The 19,743-nt window shown below is 41.7% G+C and overlaps 1 protein-coding gene across 1 annotated transcript in view; it reads left to right on the forward strand.

Annotated features, from left to right (window-relative positions):
* LOC122945066 (lanosterol synthase-like) overlaps positions 1–2,773 on the forward strand; it is a 49,887-nt gene extending 47,114 nt beyond the window's left edge. Inside the window, exon 22 of the mRNA XM_044303901.1 lies at positions 806–2,773. Within this exon, the coding sequence (XP_044159836.1) occupies positions 806–952 (147 nt within the window). The 3' untranslated portion in view covers positions 953–2,773. The remainder of the gene's footprint in view (positions 1–805) is intronic.
* Positions 2,774–19,743: the final 16,970 nt, after the last annotated feature.

Genomic DNA, 19,743 nt, shown 5'->3' on the forward strand with positions numbered 1-19,743 from the left:
GACCAACACCTCCAATCTCATCTCATTGATTGGACTCCAGTTGGCTGACACCTCACTCCAATTAGCTCTTGGAGATGTCATTATTCTAGGGGTTCACATACTTTTTCCGCCTGCACTGTGAATATTTACATGGTGTGTTCAATAAAAACATGGTAACATTTAATTCTTTGTGTGTTATTAGTTTAAGCAGACTGTGATTGTCTATTGTTGTGACTTAGCTGAAGATCAGATCACATTTTATGACCAATTTGTGCAGAAATCCATATGATGCCAAATGGTTCACATACTTTTTCTTGCAACTGTATATACCAGTTTATATTTGCTAGCTCATTCAAGCAGTTTGCTAAAATGTATAATTCTGTAATACTTTCCATTTATAACGCATAACATCTATTTACATTATTAGACAAATGGGCTCCAGCTCACATTATCACTTATTAAAGGGGTTGCACCAAGATCAAAATGTATCCCCTATCCACAAGGTAAGGGTAAGCACCTGATCAGTGGGGTCTAACCACTCTATTCATTCTCTATGGGACTGAGGGAGCTAGCCATGTACAGCGCTCAGGTATCTCTGGCAGTCCCATGGAAAATAAATAAAGGGTCCTGTGCGGGATCAACAGCAGCACCATTCCTTTGCAGGAATCTGGATCATGGTTCTCGTGATCAGTGGGGATCCCAGTAGTAGGACCCCCAGTGATCAGATGTATCTTGTGGATAGGTTTTGATCTTGGTAAAAACCCTTTAACACCCTCTCTTTATCTGCAAAAACCTGTTAAAACCATATGTTATCTTTGCCTTGCAGGAGAATATATCAGGTGTCTTTAACAAGAGCTGTGCCATCAGCTACACTGCATATCGAAATGTATTTCCAATATGGACACTTGGACGTTTTTCCCGTCTTTACCCAGAGAATCCACTAACTGGAGTTCACAAGAGCAGGCATGGCTGAGGCAGATAACAGATCCGGACAGCCACCGTATACAGAAATCTCCCATCTGCCACACTGTGCATTTTATTTTATTAATTAACATTTTAATTTAGCATTTTTGCATTTTTCTTTTCTCTGATCATAATTCACTGCAGTGTTTAATATTTTTAAAATATCTCTGCTATTTTACTTTTGGACATTTCTAGTAGTAGTAATTTATATTAAAAGGGATCACCTTTCCACAGGGCAGGTGATAAATGTAGGAGAACAAGCGGTAGTGCGTATGTCAGTCCACTGCGTCATGAAATTCTGTGGCACTGACAAAGTGATGTCTGCGTCAGTCCCGTAGAAGTGGATCGAGCAGTGGACTGACATGCACACCACCACTCCATTTAAGAAGGGGACTCAGGATCCCTGGGGGTCCCAGTGGTTGGAACCCCAGTAATCATACATTTATCATCTAATTTGGGCATAGGTGATAAATTCTGTAAATCCTATAAATTCTGACTCCTGGGATCTGTTTCATGTAAACCATAGGGGAGATTTATCAAAACTACTGTAGAGTAGAACTGGCTTAGTTACTCATAGAACCAATCATAGTCCAACTTTCATTTTTCAGAGCTCCTTTGGAAAATGAAAGGTGGGATCTGATTGGTTGCTATGGGCAACTGAACCAGTTTTCCTTTACACCAGTTTTGATAAATCTCCCCCCATGACTTGAGAACTGACCAATAGAGATGATATATTGTAATTGTTTTAAACCAGAAACAGTATGATACATATGAATGTAAAGACTTTACATCACCTCTCTTTCATGTTTTATACTGAATGTTACACATAGTGTACATTACAAGCTGGTCCCGCCTAACACTTAGGAGTAGCCTTATCAATAATGATACAGTGATTGTTGTCACACTGCAGACGTATTCATTTGAACAATGTCTGGAGCCCATTTAGTTTTACCTGACCCACATCTCATGATTAATGTCCGTATTACTAACTAATGTTCTGAAACTGGTACTTTCTGGGGATATACAGTCAAAATGATCTTCGGACATATCAGATATATACAGTAGAAGATCCCTTTTTTGAAGTGTGTGATTTTAGACCGCCACTACTTTCAATTCTAAAGGGATCTATAGAGCACTTTTACGCTGCATTTAAGGTACTTGTTTAAGGTAAAAGTTAGGAAATTTGCACGACTTATACATCCAACTGCTGTCTGCAAGTATATGCCATGCAGTTGCATATGTTTCCCACAGACCACTATTCAAAAAACTAAATTGCAATGCCTAACTGCACAGCAAAGTACAGCAGAGTCTCCTTCTCTGTGTAGCTAAACAAGTTGTACACCAGCCCAGCATATACCAAAAAAACAGGGTGACATTTACAAAAAGTTATACACCATGCTTTGGTGTATATCTGTCGCAGATTGCGATGCAAAGGTTATTTTCACTGCGATCTGCAACTTTGTCCCCTTTTCCACTGCTCACGCCAGGTCTAAAAATGGGGGCATGGCGCGGGTGGGCCGGTAGGGCCGTCTCATTCATCATTTTCTACGTCTGTTTCAGATGTAGAAAAATGTCTAAATCTATGCCGCCAAGGGAGGTGGCGTAGATTTAGACAAGTGTAAAGTCTGTTGCCTCTACATAACTTAGGCGGCTGAACCGCCAGCGTAAGATGGATGAAAACTGGTGTCTAAATTGCCAGTCTTCATAAATGTCCCCCACAGTCTTCTGGCATCTGTCACACCCATAGGGGTCACATTTGCTGTATGCATCAGGAGTGGTGTTGATAAACTCTTAGGCCTCTTTCACACGAGTGATACGGAATGTGTTATGATCTGTTCAGCGAAAAACTGATGGCTTTAAATGCAGGTTCAGTCAGTTTTGTCTGTGATTGCGTCCGTTTTTCACACATGAAGAAAAACTGAAGAATGAAACTTCTCCTACTACCATCAGTGAAAAATGGACTACATTCGGATGCCTTCTGATTTTCACACAGCCCCATTCATTTCTATGGGGCCAGGGCTGCATGAGAAACGAACAATATAGAACACGCTGGGATTTTTCGCTAAAATGGTCAGTGAAAATGAATGCTTGTGTACATATACCCATTGAAATAAATGGGTCAGGATTGAGTCTGGATGCTGTCTGTTCGCAAAAAGGATCATATCTGGACAGAAGACTTGTGTGAAATTAGCCTTACATTTGATTCAATATTTTAAGCAAACTCATTGTAAAGGCCCAGTCTATAGAATGCTGTGGTTCCAGTCACCTCTGACCACCACATCCAAATGGGAGGGGTAAGGCCACTTCTGAGATAAATGCAGGTCCCACCTTTGGGACCTCCGCTTACGGGATATTTATGGCACAAGCTGTGGATACACAATACATGTTTGAAATGGGAATAACCCTTTAACAACTAAGGCTACTTTCACACTCGCGCTTGGTGCGCGATCCGTCATGGATCTACACAGACGGATCCGTTCAGATAATACAACTGTCTGCATCCATTCAGAACGGATCCGTTTGTATTATCTTTAACATAGCCGTCTTGAACACCATTGAAAGTCAATGGAGGACGGATCCGTTTTCTATGGTGTCATAGAAAACGGATCCGTCCTCATTGACTTACATTGTGTGTCAAAACGGATTCGTTTGGCTCAGTTTCATCAGACGGACACCAAAGCAGAATAGAGATGGAACGGAGGCAAACTAATGCATTCTGAGCAGATCCTTTCCCATTCAGAATGCATTAGGGCAAAACTGATCCATTTGGACCTCTTGTGAGAGCCCTGAACAGATCTCACAAATGGAAAGCCAAAACGGCAGTGTGAAAGTAGACTAAGTTCTGAACTTGGAATTAAACCCTTTCTCGTTTAAAATACAACATTCCAAAGGGTCTGCAGGTGCAAAGCTTATCAGAATTTTTTTTTGAGAGTTGAAACCATAACTGATAGAAAATAGTAATTGAGTCAATAATTTAATGCAGTAACATTTAACTTACTAATATATTTTATATGATCTCTGAAAATTCTATTGACCATGATCTTGACATCCTTCACAGACTTCAGAAATGCAATTGCTTTGTTTGTATTTTTTTCTTTAATTTTGTTGCAATTTAAAAATTGTAGAAATCTCTGCTTTTTACAGTTTATTACAATATGTCATGCAAATAAAACAACTAGTTTGTATACATTCAATAGCCTTTGTTATTATATTGGCATACATTGTTTGATGAGCAAATCGAGCTTCGGATGCTACAGAACTCGGCTTTGGTTCCAACTGGTACCTCGTAACCGAAGCCGAGTTGAATTCCAAGTTTTAAAGTGGTTTTCCACTTTAAACATCAACTACCAAAGTTATTCAACAAAGTGTTGCACGACTTCGCGAATAACTGAATAACATTTTAATGCTGTACGAGACGGATCTCTGTACAGTATTAATCCAAAGTTTTGAACGTAGCAACTTTGGATGTAGCATCCGAAGCTCGCTTCGCTCATCACTAATTGATGAGCATCAAGCAATTCTCTCGACTGAATCACAGAGCAGACTTTCCTCCCTTTAGAAGAGAATATGGCTGTGTGGTCAACAGACTTCCCACGTGAATTGCTGTGTGCCCATTCAAAAGTTACCTCCTGTCTGAACAAGGGGCTTTATGGAAGAAACATCACTGGAGAAAGAAAAAATAATAAGATTTTAAGTAATAGTTCAAAATATTTATAGAAAAATAGTTAAAATACTAAGATATATAAAAACACATCATAATTAGTACCAATCGCTATAAAAATAAGCCCTGAAAGAAGCAACTACAACAATAGGGGGAATTTATCATAAGAGGAATATTTATCAAATGTTGCCCTTGGGGGTTCTTTGTAAAAGGGGTTTTTCTATCTGTTATTCCTTAGGATACGTCAGCAGTATTTGATCGGTGGCGATCCGATACCCGGGACCCGACGATCAACTGTTTGGGAAGGCAGCAGCGCTCGCACTAGCTTTTTCAGCTTTTCCTAGGCCGTGTGACGTCACGTTCATCGATCACATGGCCTATGTGCAGCTCAGGCCCTTTGAAGTAAATGGGACTGAGCTGCGATCCCAAGCACAGCCGCTATACAATGTACAGCACTGTGCTTGGTGAACTGAGAGAAGGCCGCATTGCTACTGCGAGCACCAGTGCCTTCTCAAACTGCTGTGGTATGCCTCCTCTTGTCTACATTTTGGAAAAGTGGTGATGGTGTTAGAAAAAGCTAAAAAGTTGCATATTTAGTAGCTAAATAGTACTTGCAACAAAATTTGTGACTTTTCTACACCAAAAAACTTTTGTAGAATGTTAGTACGTGTCCCCCATTATTTGAAAGGCAGGGCGGAGTAAACAATTAAAAGGCCGTGGCCTACCACAGCATGGAGTAGGACACACGTTAGACCGCTCCTGCTTGAATACTGTAACATCCTGGAGATTGCAGCCTGCTGGTGGTAATAAAACCACTAGAAAGAGTCCCAGACGACGGCGGATCCCTCTGGAACACTTTGTGCACGCGCCAGTATTCCCCCGCTTCAGCTCCTCCACTGACAGGTCAGAGGGCAGCCAAGATGGCGCAGGAATAGAGGAGGAGGAAGGAAGTCAGGAGGCAGTGAGTCGGAGCTTGGCAGCGCGCCTCAGCAAATATACCTGGGTAGTAGAAGGGGCAAAGGACTGGTCACAGACCGATGGTGCTGGAGATAATTCCTCCTCTGAGCAAGAGGAGCACTCCAAAGATGAAGAGGGGGAGAATACCAACGTCCGCCAGGTACCTTTGTCCCAAGCAAAAGCTCAGGGTAAAGAAAATTCTCACAAACATACTGAAAAGGAACCTACCCTTAAAGAAATCATGAAAGCAGTAGCTAGCTGCAATTGTACTCTAAAAGCCCTCAAACTTCAAGTGGGCAGCCTACAAGAAGATATATCACTGATCAGGCATGACATGCATAAAGTTAATGAAAGAACTTCAGAGCTCAAAAAAAGGGTATCAGAGATGGAAGGTGAAGCTAGGCCTCTTAAGATGGTGGCTAAGACGGTGGCTAGAGATGTGGCGGCCCTGTTTGCCAAAACGGATGACTTAGAAAATAGATCACGCCGTAATAACATCAGAATAGTGGGGGTCCCGGAAAAAACTGAGGTGACAAATGCCACAGAATATATAGAAAACAAATTGTTCTGAAATATCTGGTGCAACCAAGGACTGTCTTCATTATATGTTGTAGAAAGAGCTTATCGGGTGCCAACAAGACCACTACCTCCTGGTAGACCACTGAGACCTATCCTGGCCAAAATATTACATTTCAAGGACAGGGATACCATTCCGAGGCAGTCATGTGACAACATGGACCTGGTCATCAATGGTGCAAAAATGTCCATCTTTCCAGACTATTCCACAGAGGTCCAGAAGAGTACAAGGTTCCTGGACGTCAAGAGAAAGCTTAGGAATCTACAAATTCCATACTCCATGTTATTCCTGGCCAAGTTACGGGTGGTGGCGCTAGGATCTACCCAGTTTTTTGAGGACCCAGAAGAGGCAGCGCATTGGCTCGACTGCCATGAAAACCAATTGAGAGCATGAGACAAGGATGCCTAAGAAGAAGATCTCTGGGAATTTGCTGTTTCAATGAGTGGTGTGATATTTTGTCTGTTCTCTAATTTTTAGGAATGTACTATGCAGAGGAACTTTTCACTGGAAGACGCTTCCACTGATGGGACTTTGCGAATACCAACAAGCTATCGGTTCCTCTGATGCAGGAGCGTGAGTAGTGCACAGAAAGTGCAGCTCAAGGAACATTTTTAGTTTATATCTGTCTCCTAAGAGCGGTTAAGAGTTGTAAGGTTAAATAAGCTGTTTCAAAAGGTGGGCATCTGTGTTAAGGAGAGCCCTAGGAAAGAGTTGATTCTGAATGTTTTCTGTGGGAACAGATCTGTTACTCAGGGAGGGGGATTGGGTGGAGAGGAGGGAGGGTTGGTACTTACTCCGGAAAATCTATAGGCGTGACTTTACAATATATGTTAAAAGTGCAGCATCTACCCTTAATGCTGGGAAAACATGTTAAGATTCTCCCCATGGCTACACAAGATAGTATAAAACATAAAATTGGGGTAGATCACTTATAAGTTTCATATCCAAAGTATGACACACATGACTAGAATACTTAGCTAGAATGTGAGGGGCATGGCTGATACACAAAAACATCATAGCATCTTTAATTACCTATCACGCTTTCAGCCAGCTATTTGCTGTCTACAAGAAATGCATTTAACCAAAGATATATTGCACTGGCTGAAAAAGTCTTGGGTGGGCTACGGAGCCCATGCGGTGCTATCCTCACATTCTAGGGGAGTAAGCATACTGGTACATAAAAATATCAGATTTGAATGCATTAAAGAACATTTAGATGAAGAAGGAAGATTTGTATGTGTACTCTGCACTGTGGAGGGCATTCAAATGTTACTGTTAGCATTATATATTCCCCCGCCATTTGCGTCGACCCTGCTGAGAGTGATCCTTGAGTTTGTGGCAGAATATCCAGAAACTCCGTGGATACTGGTAGGAGAGTACAACTGCACACCGGATGACCGGTTGGAAAGATGTAGGGCGGAGGGAAATGGAAGATCCCCAGGAAGATCGGCATTGTGTAACATCATGACAGAGGTAGGATTAATGGATATATGGAGACTGAGACACCCGACAGAACGTAAATATACTTGTAGCTCGTCTACATATTGTTCCCTATCCCGGATAGATTTAGCATTGCTATGTTTGCTTCCGTATGTTTATTCTTCCGATTACCTTCCCAGATCACTGTCGGATCATTCTGTACTAAGGGTGGAGCTGGATCTTGGGAGGGCTAGAGTGGGGCCGAAATTATGGAAATGTAATGCAAATTGGTTAAAAATTCTGGAAGACGTGACAACAGAATCCCTTAAAGAATACCTTATTTTTAATACAGGTACGACGTCCGCTCATGCGGTCTGGGATGCTATGAAAGTGTTTTTGAGAGGGTTACTGATTAAATCCATTAGTGCACATAAAACTAGAAAACAGCGGATGATAGGGTCCACAAGGAAGTTGAGGAGGCGGGGAGGGCATTTGGGATTGCACACTCACAGGACACCAGTAGGGTATTAAAAGAAGTGCAAGAACAGTTGAGATGTCACCTCTTGAAGGTAGCAGATAGAAAATGTGCCTTTTATAAACAACGCACATTTGCAGAAGGTGAGAGAGTAGGACACACACTATCGGTTGTTTCCAGGGCCCAACAAGGATCCACAAGTATAGTGGAACTGCTGGATCCCCAGAGGAGGTTTTGCACAAGTACTGAAGAAATACTGGGGGTATTGCAGAGTTTCTACACCTCGTTGTATACCTCCAAGTATGCAAATTCTGAGGAGGAGGTAGTACAATTTCTTAGGGGGATGGACTTGTCCACACTTTCAGAAGAGGAAAGGGACCAACTAGAGACGCCCATTACCATGGATTAATTGGTGAATGCCTTGAAGGACATGGCTAACGACAAACCCCCGGGTACGGATGGCATCCCGGTGGAGACATATATGAGATTTCAGGATATTACTGTTACCAGAATTATTGAAGGTCTTTAATTATTCATGAGAGGTGGGCTGTCTTCCGGCATCTATGCAGGAAGCACTTATAGTAGTGATAACAAAACCAGGGAAGAATCTACGGTTACCCGACTCATACAGGCCTATATCTCTACTAACGTCAGATGTTAAGTTGTTAGCAAAAGTTCTGGCAAAAAGATTGTCTAAGGTATACTGAGCATAATCCATCCGAACCCAATGGGCTTTATGCTCCAGAAATCTACAGCTATTAACATCTGCAGACTATATACTAGCTTACAAATCCCAGCAGACAACTGTGGAGATAGGGCCGTTCTGTCGCTTGACGCAGCTAAGGCCTTCGACAGTGTAGCGTTGGGATACCTTTGGGAGATTTTGAGATGCATGGGTTTTGGTCAGCGGTTTATTACAATAATATAAGAAAACATCCTTGTAGTAACATATTAAATAATACAGAAATCCATCCACCTAACCCACAAAACCAATTAGGGGATTGAGCCATGAAATCCAATCAGGTAATACAAGGTCTAGAGGTGCCTGATGTGTATCTCGAAACCCTTCTTTAATCGATTGGCTTGTTGTAGATCATGCGATACTCTGAATATACCTGTGGGATCAATATAATGACAGCATTAGGGGCCTATTATCTGACATAACCCTCCTTGGGCTTCTGTAAGATAATCTAACACCACTGCATGCTGATTTGCGACAATAATCAGTTGCTTTATGTATACTGAATTTACTTCTACAGCATCAAATAAATAGTCTGTGATGTCATCAAATAATTATCCAAGATCATCAATTTGCCTAGCATTATTAAGAATTCCAGTGGACAAGAAATAGGTACTCACTATTGGAAGGTACATTCCAATCTTTTCCCCTGTTGAAGGCTCTGCATGAATTATTTTAGTGGGATGCTTAAAATGAGATCTCTCAGGCATAGTTGGCATAACAGGAGCATCCCTTTTTACTAACATATGGCCAGGTAAATGCTGATAAGGGATGTCCTCTGGTTTCCATGTCCAAGTGGCAGGCTCAAGTCTAGCCAGAATACAAGCTCCACCAGCCCCTCGTGAAAGCCACTTGAATGCCTTATTACCATAAACTATATAGACATCATCAGCTAATTGTATCTGAACCTTTTTGATTAGTGCATCAACAATTGAAATTACAATTGTAGTCTCTTAATATATACACCAGGATTTAGGGTTTTCATTATTAGTAACAAGTTTAATACCACAGTGGACCACAGGACTTTTTTAAAATGCAGATGCAATTTCTTGGGATCTCTACTTATGTGTGCTGCCCCGTCATCTTTCATACCTTCTATTATTTCTTCTGAATCTTCATCTGAGTCTTTAGGTTAGTAAAATGCACCTAATTTTCCACATTGAGCCCTATTACCAATTGTACTGTATAATTCCACGTAGCATAATTAATTTTCCTGGCCAAATAGTATCTTTGTTTATTTGCTCTATCATTATCTTGTCCGGAAAAGCTTATTTTAGTCCTTTCACTAGGCACTTCTCCCACCTCAATCAAGGCAACCTGTCTTCCCTTCCAACCATCCTTTCGTAGGTCATAATTATACCAGGTGCCTACTCTTGTTGTTATATCTGTAAAGAATAAATCAAGGCAACTGGACGTACTGTAGATTTCTTGAAAACGTTTCACTCGTTCTTCCAACGAGCTTTCTCAATTCTGTGTGATTGTACAAAAAATTCTGGGAATAAATATGTAACTTCCTTCCTTCTGTTTTGACAAAGGCCCAAACTGGATACCCACAAGTTTTAAGTGCCCCTCTGAGGTGTTTGAGTTCCTTCGCCTTGGCCTCTGTGCTGGTGGGGATTTTCTCTACCCGGTGGTGTAGAGTCTGGATGACTCCCAGTTTGTGGTCTAGAGGATGGTGGGAATCAAATAGCAGGTACTGGTCTGTGGGCCAGATTTATCATGACTCTGACAGCTCACTCCACTTTCACATATGGCTAAAGTCAGTTTTAGCCAAGTCACATTTATGAACGGCCCTTTAAGACTGTAATAAATGTGGTTTGACGGTAGCAGTTAATCCATCAGTAAGCAGCTTTACAAAAGTCGCACATCTTTACGAAAAAGTCACACGTCTTTACGAAAAAGTCGCATGTTCTATTAAAAAGTCTCATAAGATAAGCATGGTCCTCACTGGAGCGAAATTGCGCAATTTTTTGCGACTTTTTTGCGACTTTTTAAATAGTCTCAATAGTAAATCTGTCTAGAGATTAATTTACATAAGAAAACATGCCCACTTTCAGAAAACTGGCAAGCATAGTGCAGAGCAGAAAAAAGTCGCTAATTTTTGCGCAGTTTTAGTGATTGCGCAAAAATTTTCAACTTTTTCACTCCATTATTCTGACTTGAGCTAATGATAAATCTGGCCCTGTGTGTGTTGGTTTTCGATAGACCTCTATTCCCAGCTTCCTTCCCTCTTCCACTGTTATAAGACAGTCCAGAAATGCCAGTTTGTTGTTCTGCATATCTTCCCGCGTGAAATTGATGTTATGATCCACTGAGTTGATGTGGTCGGTGAAAGCCTGTAATTCTTGTTTATGAATTTTAACCCAAGTGTCATCCACATATCTGAACCAATGACTCGGTGTAATTCCCTTGAAAGTGGTCAGGGCTTTCCTTTCTACTTCCTCCATATACAGGTTCGCTACAATAGGCGAGACTGGCGATCCCATAGCACAGCCATGTTTTTGCTTGTAGAACTTGTCCTTATACTTGAAGTAGGTGGTACTCGGACAAAGGTCCAGTAAGGCACACACTTGGTCTGGGCTAAGTTCTGTTCTGCATCCTAAGGTGTTGTCTAATAGCAACTGTTTCCTGACTGTTTCAATTGCCTCTGTAGTGATACCCACTACAGAGGCAATTGAAACAGTCAGGAAGAGGGATGTAACATCATAGGAGACCATTGTTTCGTCTGTGCCCAATACCAAGTTCTGGATTTTGGTGGTGAAATCTTGAGAGTTCTGTATGTGGTGTTGTGTGTTTCCAACCAAGGGCGCTAGGATTCTGGCTAAGTATTTGGCCACATTGTAGGTCACAGAGTTGATGCTGCTGACAATTGGCCTGAGAGGGGTCCCGTCCTTATGTATCTTAGGAAGTCCATAAATACATGGAGGGGCTTCCCCAGGGTAGAGGCGATGATACATGGCCCGATCAATGATTTTGTCCTTTTCTAGTTGTAGTAGTTCTATTACCTTCTTCTTGTAGCCACTGGTTGGGTCTCGTCTTAGGGCCTCAGACGTATTAAGTACAACTGTGCATCTTCCTTTATCCGCAGGCAGGATGGCGATGTTTGTGTCTTTCTTCAGGGATATTTTATCTCCACAGTCCCTTTTTAGAGACCCTCGGGATATTATTTCATTATACGACAATGGTCTGTAGGACCAAAAATCCCTTTAGGGGTCTCTAACCAACAGTTAAAATCGTAACTTTATTGTTTGTAATTTTACTAACAGACAAATAATTGAGAAAATACAAAGAAAAATGAATTAAAACTCTCAGTTGCAAGGAGTTATGAGACAAATATTAATAAGCCTGGTTGCCAATTTTTTGCAACCTATTTGAGCAATGTCTTTGTCTCTGGCTCAACACAGTGGCTATCTCTTCATAGGTAATGTGAGGACCGTTGGTGTGCAACAACCTAGCCTTTATTTCAGGTCAATTGTAAGTACGTTGCGGTATTCTTAATATAGGATCAGCAATTAGACTATGAAGCTTAATTCATTCAGGGTGTCACCACTATATTATTGTTGTACTAGGGCAAGTAAAATGTTACCACTACCCTACTTTGACACTTTTGTGGCAATACACCTTTCAGTGATTTAGAGTGGCTACACTGTTGCCTCTATTTATCTCCATAGAGCAGTGTTTCCCAACCAGTGTGCCTCCAGCTGTTGCAAAACTACAACTCCCAGCATGCCTGAACAGCCTTTGGCTGTGCGGGAATGCTGGGAGTTGTAGTTTTGCAACCGCTGGAGGCACACTGGTTGGGAAACACTGCCATAGAGGTCAGTGTAAACATATCTCTGTATCCGATACACTGCTGAACATTCGTTGTGCTTGCCGTACAGACTGCCTTGCACCAGGGGTGGGTGTTACGCGTCCAACCTGATCTCTGCCTCACTGTGCTCCTCTCTATCTCTCTGTGTTTATTAGCCAGTACAACTCCTCTCACTCTCTTGCAATCTGCCTAAAACAGGTTCACATTACACCACCCCTCCCGACATGTTTCGCCGCGTGTTGCGGCTTCGTCAGGGGATGCGGGGCATATGTACGCGCGCGCTTGTGCCGACCTCCCTTTATACTTTCCGAGATCCCACCCATCTGGATCTCTCAGCCAATCAGCAATCACAAGTAACTCCGGTCTGTGCATGTGATCACAGACCAGGAGACGTCTAGTTGACGTGTATCCTGTGCGCTTGCCCTGTGCGGTCTCTCCTCGATGACGTCAGGTGATGTTTACATGGCAGAGCTATCATTCTGTAATTAGAAAAAGACAGGGGAACACTAAATAGATTGCTCGATTTCAGCGATGAAAGACTTATTGTAGGTGATCGATGCCTATAGTCACTATTGCGTACAATATATAATTAATGGCTGCAACCCGATTTATCTCTATTACTACAATAAGATAGAGAGATGTATTGATATTCAATTTGGATTCACTTTATAGAATGTGCATTCCTTCCATAACTGTTAAATTTTGAATTTATTAGTCAGGCGCTATTTAATATTAAACTGCCCTATATATACTGTACTATTACAAGCATAATGAATGGCCCCTAGATATAATATAGGCCATTCACACTATATACAGTCTGTCTTTCATAGATGTAAAGCTATATCCCCATTCAAATTCACCATCCTGAGATACGTCAGATTGAATTTATATATTTTATTAAATTTATATATTTTATTATTTTATTTATTTTATTCAGTTTTTATTATATTTTTTATTATTTATTTATTGTAGAGATAGCTAAAGCAAGGATATCATTGTGGCTGGACCCATCAGTTTTTATTAAGGTGGGTCAGATTTCTTATCTATGGGTGGGTAATTTCTGGGGATTTTTTGGGGGTAAGTATCCTTTATTTTTCCTCCTTCTTGTTATTTTTTATTGTCAAATAATTTTCTTTATGTTTGCTATTTCATATGCTTATATTAAATGAAGGCTTTATATGAAAAGCCTTCATTTAGGCCTCCTGGACTTAGGGTCTGCAACCTCTGTATCCACCTGGCTTCTTCCTGTAAGAGTTTAATATCCAGATTTCCACTCCTAGGTCCCAGAGTTTTTTTCGTCAGTCCCCAGAATTTGAGGACTTCAAGATTTCCATGGGCATATGTAATATGCCTATAGAGAGACGTATCTTTCCCTGTATTTATTGCGCTGATGTGTCCAGATATTCTTCGCCTCAGCTCCTGTGTGGTTTTGCCCACGTACAATTTTGGGCAATTACAGGATGCAATATAAATAATCCCGCTGCTGCGGCAATTAAAATATTCTCTTATTGCATATTCATGTCCATCTATGGGGTTTCTGAATTTCTTTACTCTGGGTAGGTACTTACAAAAGGTACAGTTACCACATGGAAAGGAGCCAACAATAATAGATTTTAACCAAGTTGTATTTATTGTTTCCTTTGCAGGCAAGAAACTGTGAACCAGTTTATCCTTTAGATTTTGTCCCCTCCTATACGTTACACTGGGATATGGTGATAAAACAGGTCTTAATTCATCATCGCTGTGCTCCATCTCATCATCATTCTCCAGTGCTTTTTAAGAATTTTCATTATTTGTTGGTTATTGCGGTCATACGTGCCAATGCATCTTATCCTCTTTTCCTCATTTTTCTTTTTCCCATGGTCATGAGATAACAGTTCTTCCCTATTGATATTCTTAACACGATTATATGCCCTTTTTAAACATTTACCAGGGTAGCCTCTACTCCTAAATCGCTTGTAGAGTTCATCAGCTTCTTTTTTGAAAGACTCCTCCGTTGTACAATTTCTCTTAGCTCTTAAGTACTGCCCCACTGGTATTCCTTTCTTCAAGGCCACCGGGTGCCAGCTCGTCCAATGGAGGAGACTATTAGTCGCAGTAGGCTTTCTAAAAATATCAGTAAGGACTTGGCCATCCAGGTCTTTCTGAATCTTCAAATCGAAGAAACATATTTGACTTGGATGTATTTCAAAGGTAAAGTGCATACCTATTTTGTTATGATTCAGCACGCCAACGAATGGTTACTAATGGATAAGGAAATTTATCAGACCCTACAGGAAAACCCTACCAGGAATATGGTGATAAAACAGGTCTTAATTCATCATCGCTGTGCTCCATCTCATCATCATTCTCCAGTGCTTTTTAAGAATTTTCATTATTTGTTGGTTATTGCGGTCATACGTGCCAATGCATCTTATCCTCTTTTCCTCATTTTTCTTTTTCCCATTGTTTGTATTTTCTCTATTACAAACAATAAAGTTACGATTTCTTCAGGGATGTAACCGCCTTCCTTTCTTCTCTAGTCAAGTTTGAAGGAGGTGGTTTGGCACTGGCCAGAGCTGCAGACACTTTAAGTCGAAGTTGTTCAGCCTCACCCTGGGGTACTTTGTTGCTGTGGATTGAGGCTTTAGTGGCTGAAATAATATCAACTATTGGTATGGTTCTTGGTGTGATTGCGAAGTTCAACCCTTTTGCAAGGACATCCATCTCAGGCTGGGTGAGAACCCGGTCTGAAAGATTCTGCACCCATTTCTCTTTGTTTTGCACTGTCCTTGTTTCCTCCTTTCGCCTCCATGTCAGTTCCTCACTGGTATGGCTGTTTGCAGTTCGGGATAACAAAATGCAGAACTTGTTCTTCTGCCTCTCCTTGCTCTTAGTGTGCTTAGCTAGCTGTGCATGTATTATGAAATCTGCTACTTTCCTCCACATTTCAGCGGGTAGCTGCAAAATCAGGTCCTCTTCCAGGTGTCTGATAGTTTGTTTCAAGGCTTCAACTGTGAAATAGGTCTGTCGTACCCGTTCATTTAGTAGTTGCTTCTGGGCTTTCTGTAGAATCATCTCAGCTCTGTGACCCTTCACCGTGGAGTGCAAACTGATGCTGCATGGTACCAACCCCTGTTTTCGGCATCTGAGGTTGAAGCGCAGGTGGTTTCTATAGTCTGCCAGTTTTCTTGCTGTCTTTTCATATTCTCGTACAAGTTTAAGGGTTTTCCCCCCCAAAATGTGTTGCAATATGTCTGTGAAGGTTCTCATTTATCCAGGTCATGGTATATATCTGTAAAGAACAAATCAAGGCAACTGGACGTACTGTAGATTTCTTGAAAACGTTTCACTCGTTCTTCCAACGAGCTTTCTCAATTCTGAGTGATTGTACCAAACATTCTGGGAATAAATATGTAACTGAATCCACATCTGGTAATTATACCCAGCATTGGATCAAAGGTGTTGATTCCATTATCCTAATTGGAGTCAGTAGGTGATACAGACTTCCCAGAAAAAGGTGTCAAGACAGCATTATACGTGGCAGACAATATATCTATTGTCTGCCACGAAACAAATACTGAAACAAATACTTTCCGAGACTCATGGTTTGATGAACTTCTTTCAATGGGAAGCATATATCCACGTAGATTTCCCTTTCAGCTTCACAGAGGTTGGTGTAGTCAACTAGACTTGGGATGGATCCTCAAATCAAGGTTCTAGTGTCTTTCTCACATGTCTTTTCACAATAACCCAATCTCCAGGGTTTAGTGAATGAGTCTCTTCCAATGAAGAGGGATCTGGATTAGAACTGAGAACACGATTATGAACCTGCTGTAACCTCATATGCAATGCTCCTACGTATTGTGTCAAATCTAAATGAATGGTGTGGAGCTGCTGAGGGAAGTACTGACCTGTCCTTGGCGCAGTGCCAAAAAGTATCTCATAAGGACTTAACTGTGTTTTCCTATGAGGAGTTTCCCTAACACTGTACAATGCTATGGGCAAACCCTTTCCAGTCTCAGCCATGGCTTTTAGAATTTTCAATTTCAAAGTCCCATTCATGCGTTCTATCTTTCTGCTGCTTTGTGGTCTGTGAGGTGTGTGGAATGCCTGCTCTATACCTAGAGCGTGAAGTATCTCTTGTAACACATCTGAAGTGAAATCAGTCCCTCTATCACTTTCAATCAGTTCAGGAACACCAAATCTGCACACCACCTCTGACAAAATTCTCTTAGCAACTGTTTTTGCATTAGCTTTGGCTGTAGGCCAAGCTTCAGGCAAACCTGAAAAGAGGTCCACACATACTAAAACATACTCATATGTGCCTACCTTTGGAAGTTTAATGAAGTCAATCTGCAATCGCTGAAAAGGGTATAGTGGCTTTGGAGTGCACCTGGGGAGCACTTTGACAGTCTTTCCTATGTTATGGCAAGCACAGACCATGCACCCCTGGACATGCTTAGAAGCGGCGTTGTTGAATCCCGGGGCTACCCACCCTTGATATAGCAAACTTACCATTGCTTCATTGGACTGGTGGGTGCGGCCATGTGATAGAGCACACATCATGGGATATAGTAGGAAGGTATAGTTTAGCATCTATGGCATACAAACCTTCCTGATTCTTCTCGGCCTTACTCCTTACCCACTCTTCCTCTTCTGATTTAGGAACTTGTTCTTGCAACTTCTGGAAAAGGGTTAGATCCACCTCCCCTTTTTGTGGAACTAGAATAGATATAAAAAGTCTACAGACCCCTTTTAAAATGTCAGGTTTCTGTGATGTAAAAAAATTAGACAAAGAAAAATAATTTCAGAACTTTTTCCACCTTTAATGTGACCTATAAACTGTACAACTCAATTGAAAAACAAACTTAAATCTTTTAGGTAGAGGGAAGAAAAATGTGGTTGCAAGAGAGTGCACACCCTCTTATAACTGTGGATATAGCTGTGTTCAGAATTAAGCAATCACATTCAAAATCATGTTAATAGGAGTCAGCATACACCTGCCATCATTTAAAGTGCCTCTGATTAACCCCAAATAAAGTTCAGCTGCTCTAGTTGGTCTTTCCTGAAATTTTCTTAGTCGCATCCCACAGCAAAAGCCATGGTCCACAGAGAGCTCCCAAAACATCAGAGGGATCTCATTGTTAAAAGGTATCAGTCAGGAGAATTTCCAAGGCATTAGATATACCATGGAACACAGTGAAGACAGTCATCATCAAGTGGAGAAAATATGGCACAACAGTGACATTACCAAGAACTGGAGGTCCCTCCAAAATTGATGAAAAGACAAGAAGAAAACTGGTCTGGGAGGCTACCAAGAGGCCTACAGCAACATTAAAGGAGCTGCAGGAATATCTGGCAAGTACTGGCTGTGTGGTACATGTGAAAACAATCTCCCATATTCTTCATATGTCTGGGCTATGGGGTAGAGTGGCAAGACGAAAGCCTTTTCTTACGAAGAAAAACATCCAAGCCAGGCTACATTTTGCAAAAACACATCTGAAGTCTCCCAAAAGCATGTGGGAAAAGGTGTTATGGTCTGATGAAACCAAGGTTGAACTTTTTGGCCATAATTCCAAAAGATATGTTTGTCGCAAAAACAACACTGCACATCACCAAAAGAACACCATCCCCACAGTGAAGCATGGTGGTGGCAGCATCATGCCAAGGGGCTGCTTTTCTTCAGCTGGAACTAGGGCCATAGTTAAGCTAGAGGGAATTATGAACAGTTCCACATACCAGTCAATATTGGCACAAAACCGTCAGGCTTCGGCTAGAAAGCTGAACTTCATCTTTCAGCATGACAATGACCTAAAGCATATATTCAAATGAACAAAGGAATGGCTTCACCAGAAGAAGATTAAAGTTTTGGAGTGGCCCAGCCAGAGCCCAGACCTGAATCCGATTGAAAATCTGTGGGGTGATCTGAAGAGGGCTGTGCACAGGAGATGCCCTCGCAATCTGACAGATTTGGAGTGTTTTTGCAAAGAAGAGTGGGCAAATCTTGACAAGTCAAAATGTGCCATGCTGATAGACTCATACCCAAAAAGACTGAGCGCTGTAATAAATATGTATTATTTTTATATTTTTTCTTCCCTCTACCTAAAAGATTTCATTTTGTTTTTCAATTGAGTTGTACAGTTTATAGGTCACATTAAAGGTGGAAAAAGTTTATCTTTGTCTAATTTTTTTACATCACAGAAACCTGACATTTTAATAGGGGTGTGTATACTTTTTATATCCACTGTATGTCCCATCACTGGAGGAGGCAACAGAGCAGTCTGATTGGCAGCAGCATCTGCCCTATGGTTTCCTTCTGCCTTCTTTGTTTGCTCCTTTGTATGGGCCTGTACCTTGACAATAGCCACCATTTTAGGCCATTCTAATGCTCTGAAAAACTGAGCTACAGATCCTGCATTTTTGATAGGTTTACCCAAAGAAACCCGCAAAGTCTCTGCTCCTCCAAATGGGACCATAGTCATGTGCTATGCCAAAAGCATATCGGGAGTCAGTGTAACTGTTTACAGTCTGACCTTCAGCCATTTCACATACCTCAGTGAGTGCTTTCAACTCCACTTCCTGTGCAGAGCATCCAGGTGAGAGTGATCCTTGCCTTACAACTTCCTCCAAGGTAGTCACAGCATATCTCGTGTATGGTTTCCCATCAAGGTAGTACCTGGATCCATCTACAAAAAGCTCAAGATCAGTGTTAAAGGGTTTCTGTCACCTGAAAAATGGGTATTAAGCTGGCTGACATTAGCGATGTGCTAATGTCAGCTGAACATAACTACATTAGTGCCATCTCGCTGCCTGCCGCCGTTATTGAGAAAAACAAACTTTGGTAATATGCTAATTAGCCTCTAGGAGCAGGGGGGGGGGCATTTCCCCTGCTCCTAGAGGCTCCGTTCTCCCACCTCTGGCCACGCCCTGCTACACTAAATTGACAGGGCCAGGCATCGTTGGTCTCCGGCCCTGTCTGCAGTGTAAATCTCGCGCCGTTAAGTATTCGACGCAGGCGCAGTGAGGAAGCTGGCACTCAGCACGGCGTGAGATTTACACTGCAGAACGGACCGGTGGTAGGAGACCAAAGATGCCTGCCTCTGTCAATCTAGTGTAGCAGGGCGTGGCCAGAGGTGGGAGAACTGAGGCTCTAGGAGCAATGTTCGGTGGAGTAAGAAGC

The sequence above is a fragment of the Bufo gargarizans genome, chromosome 8, assembly GCF_014858855.1.
Source record: "Bufo gargarizans isolate SCDJY-AF-19 chromosome 8, ASM1485885v1, whole genome shotgun sequence".
In the NCBI taxonomy this organism is placed as follows: domain Eukaryota; kingdom Metazoa; phylum Chordata; class Amphibia; order Anura; family Bufonidae; genus Bufo; species Bufo gargarizans.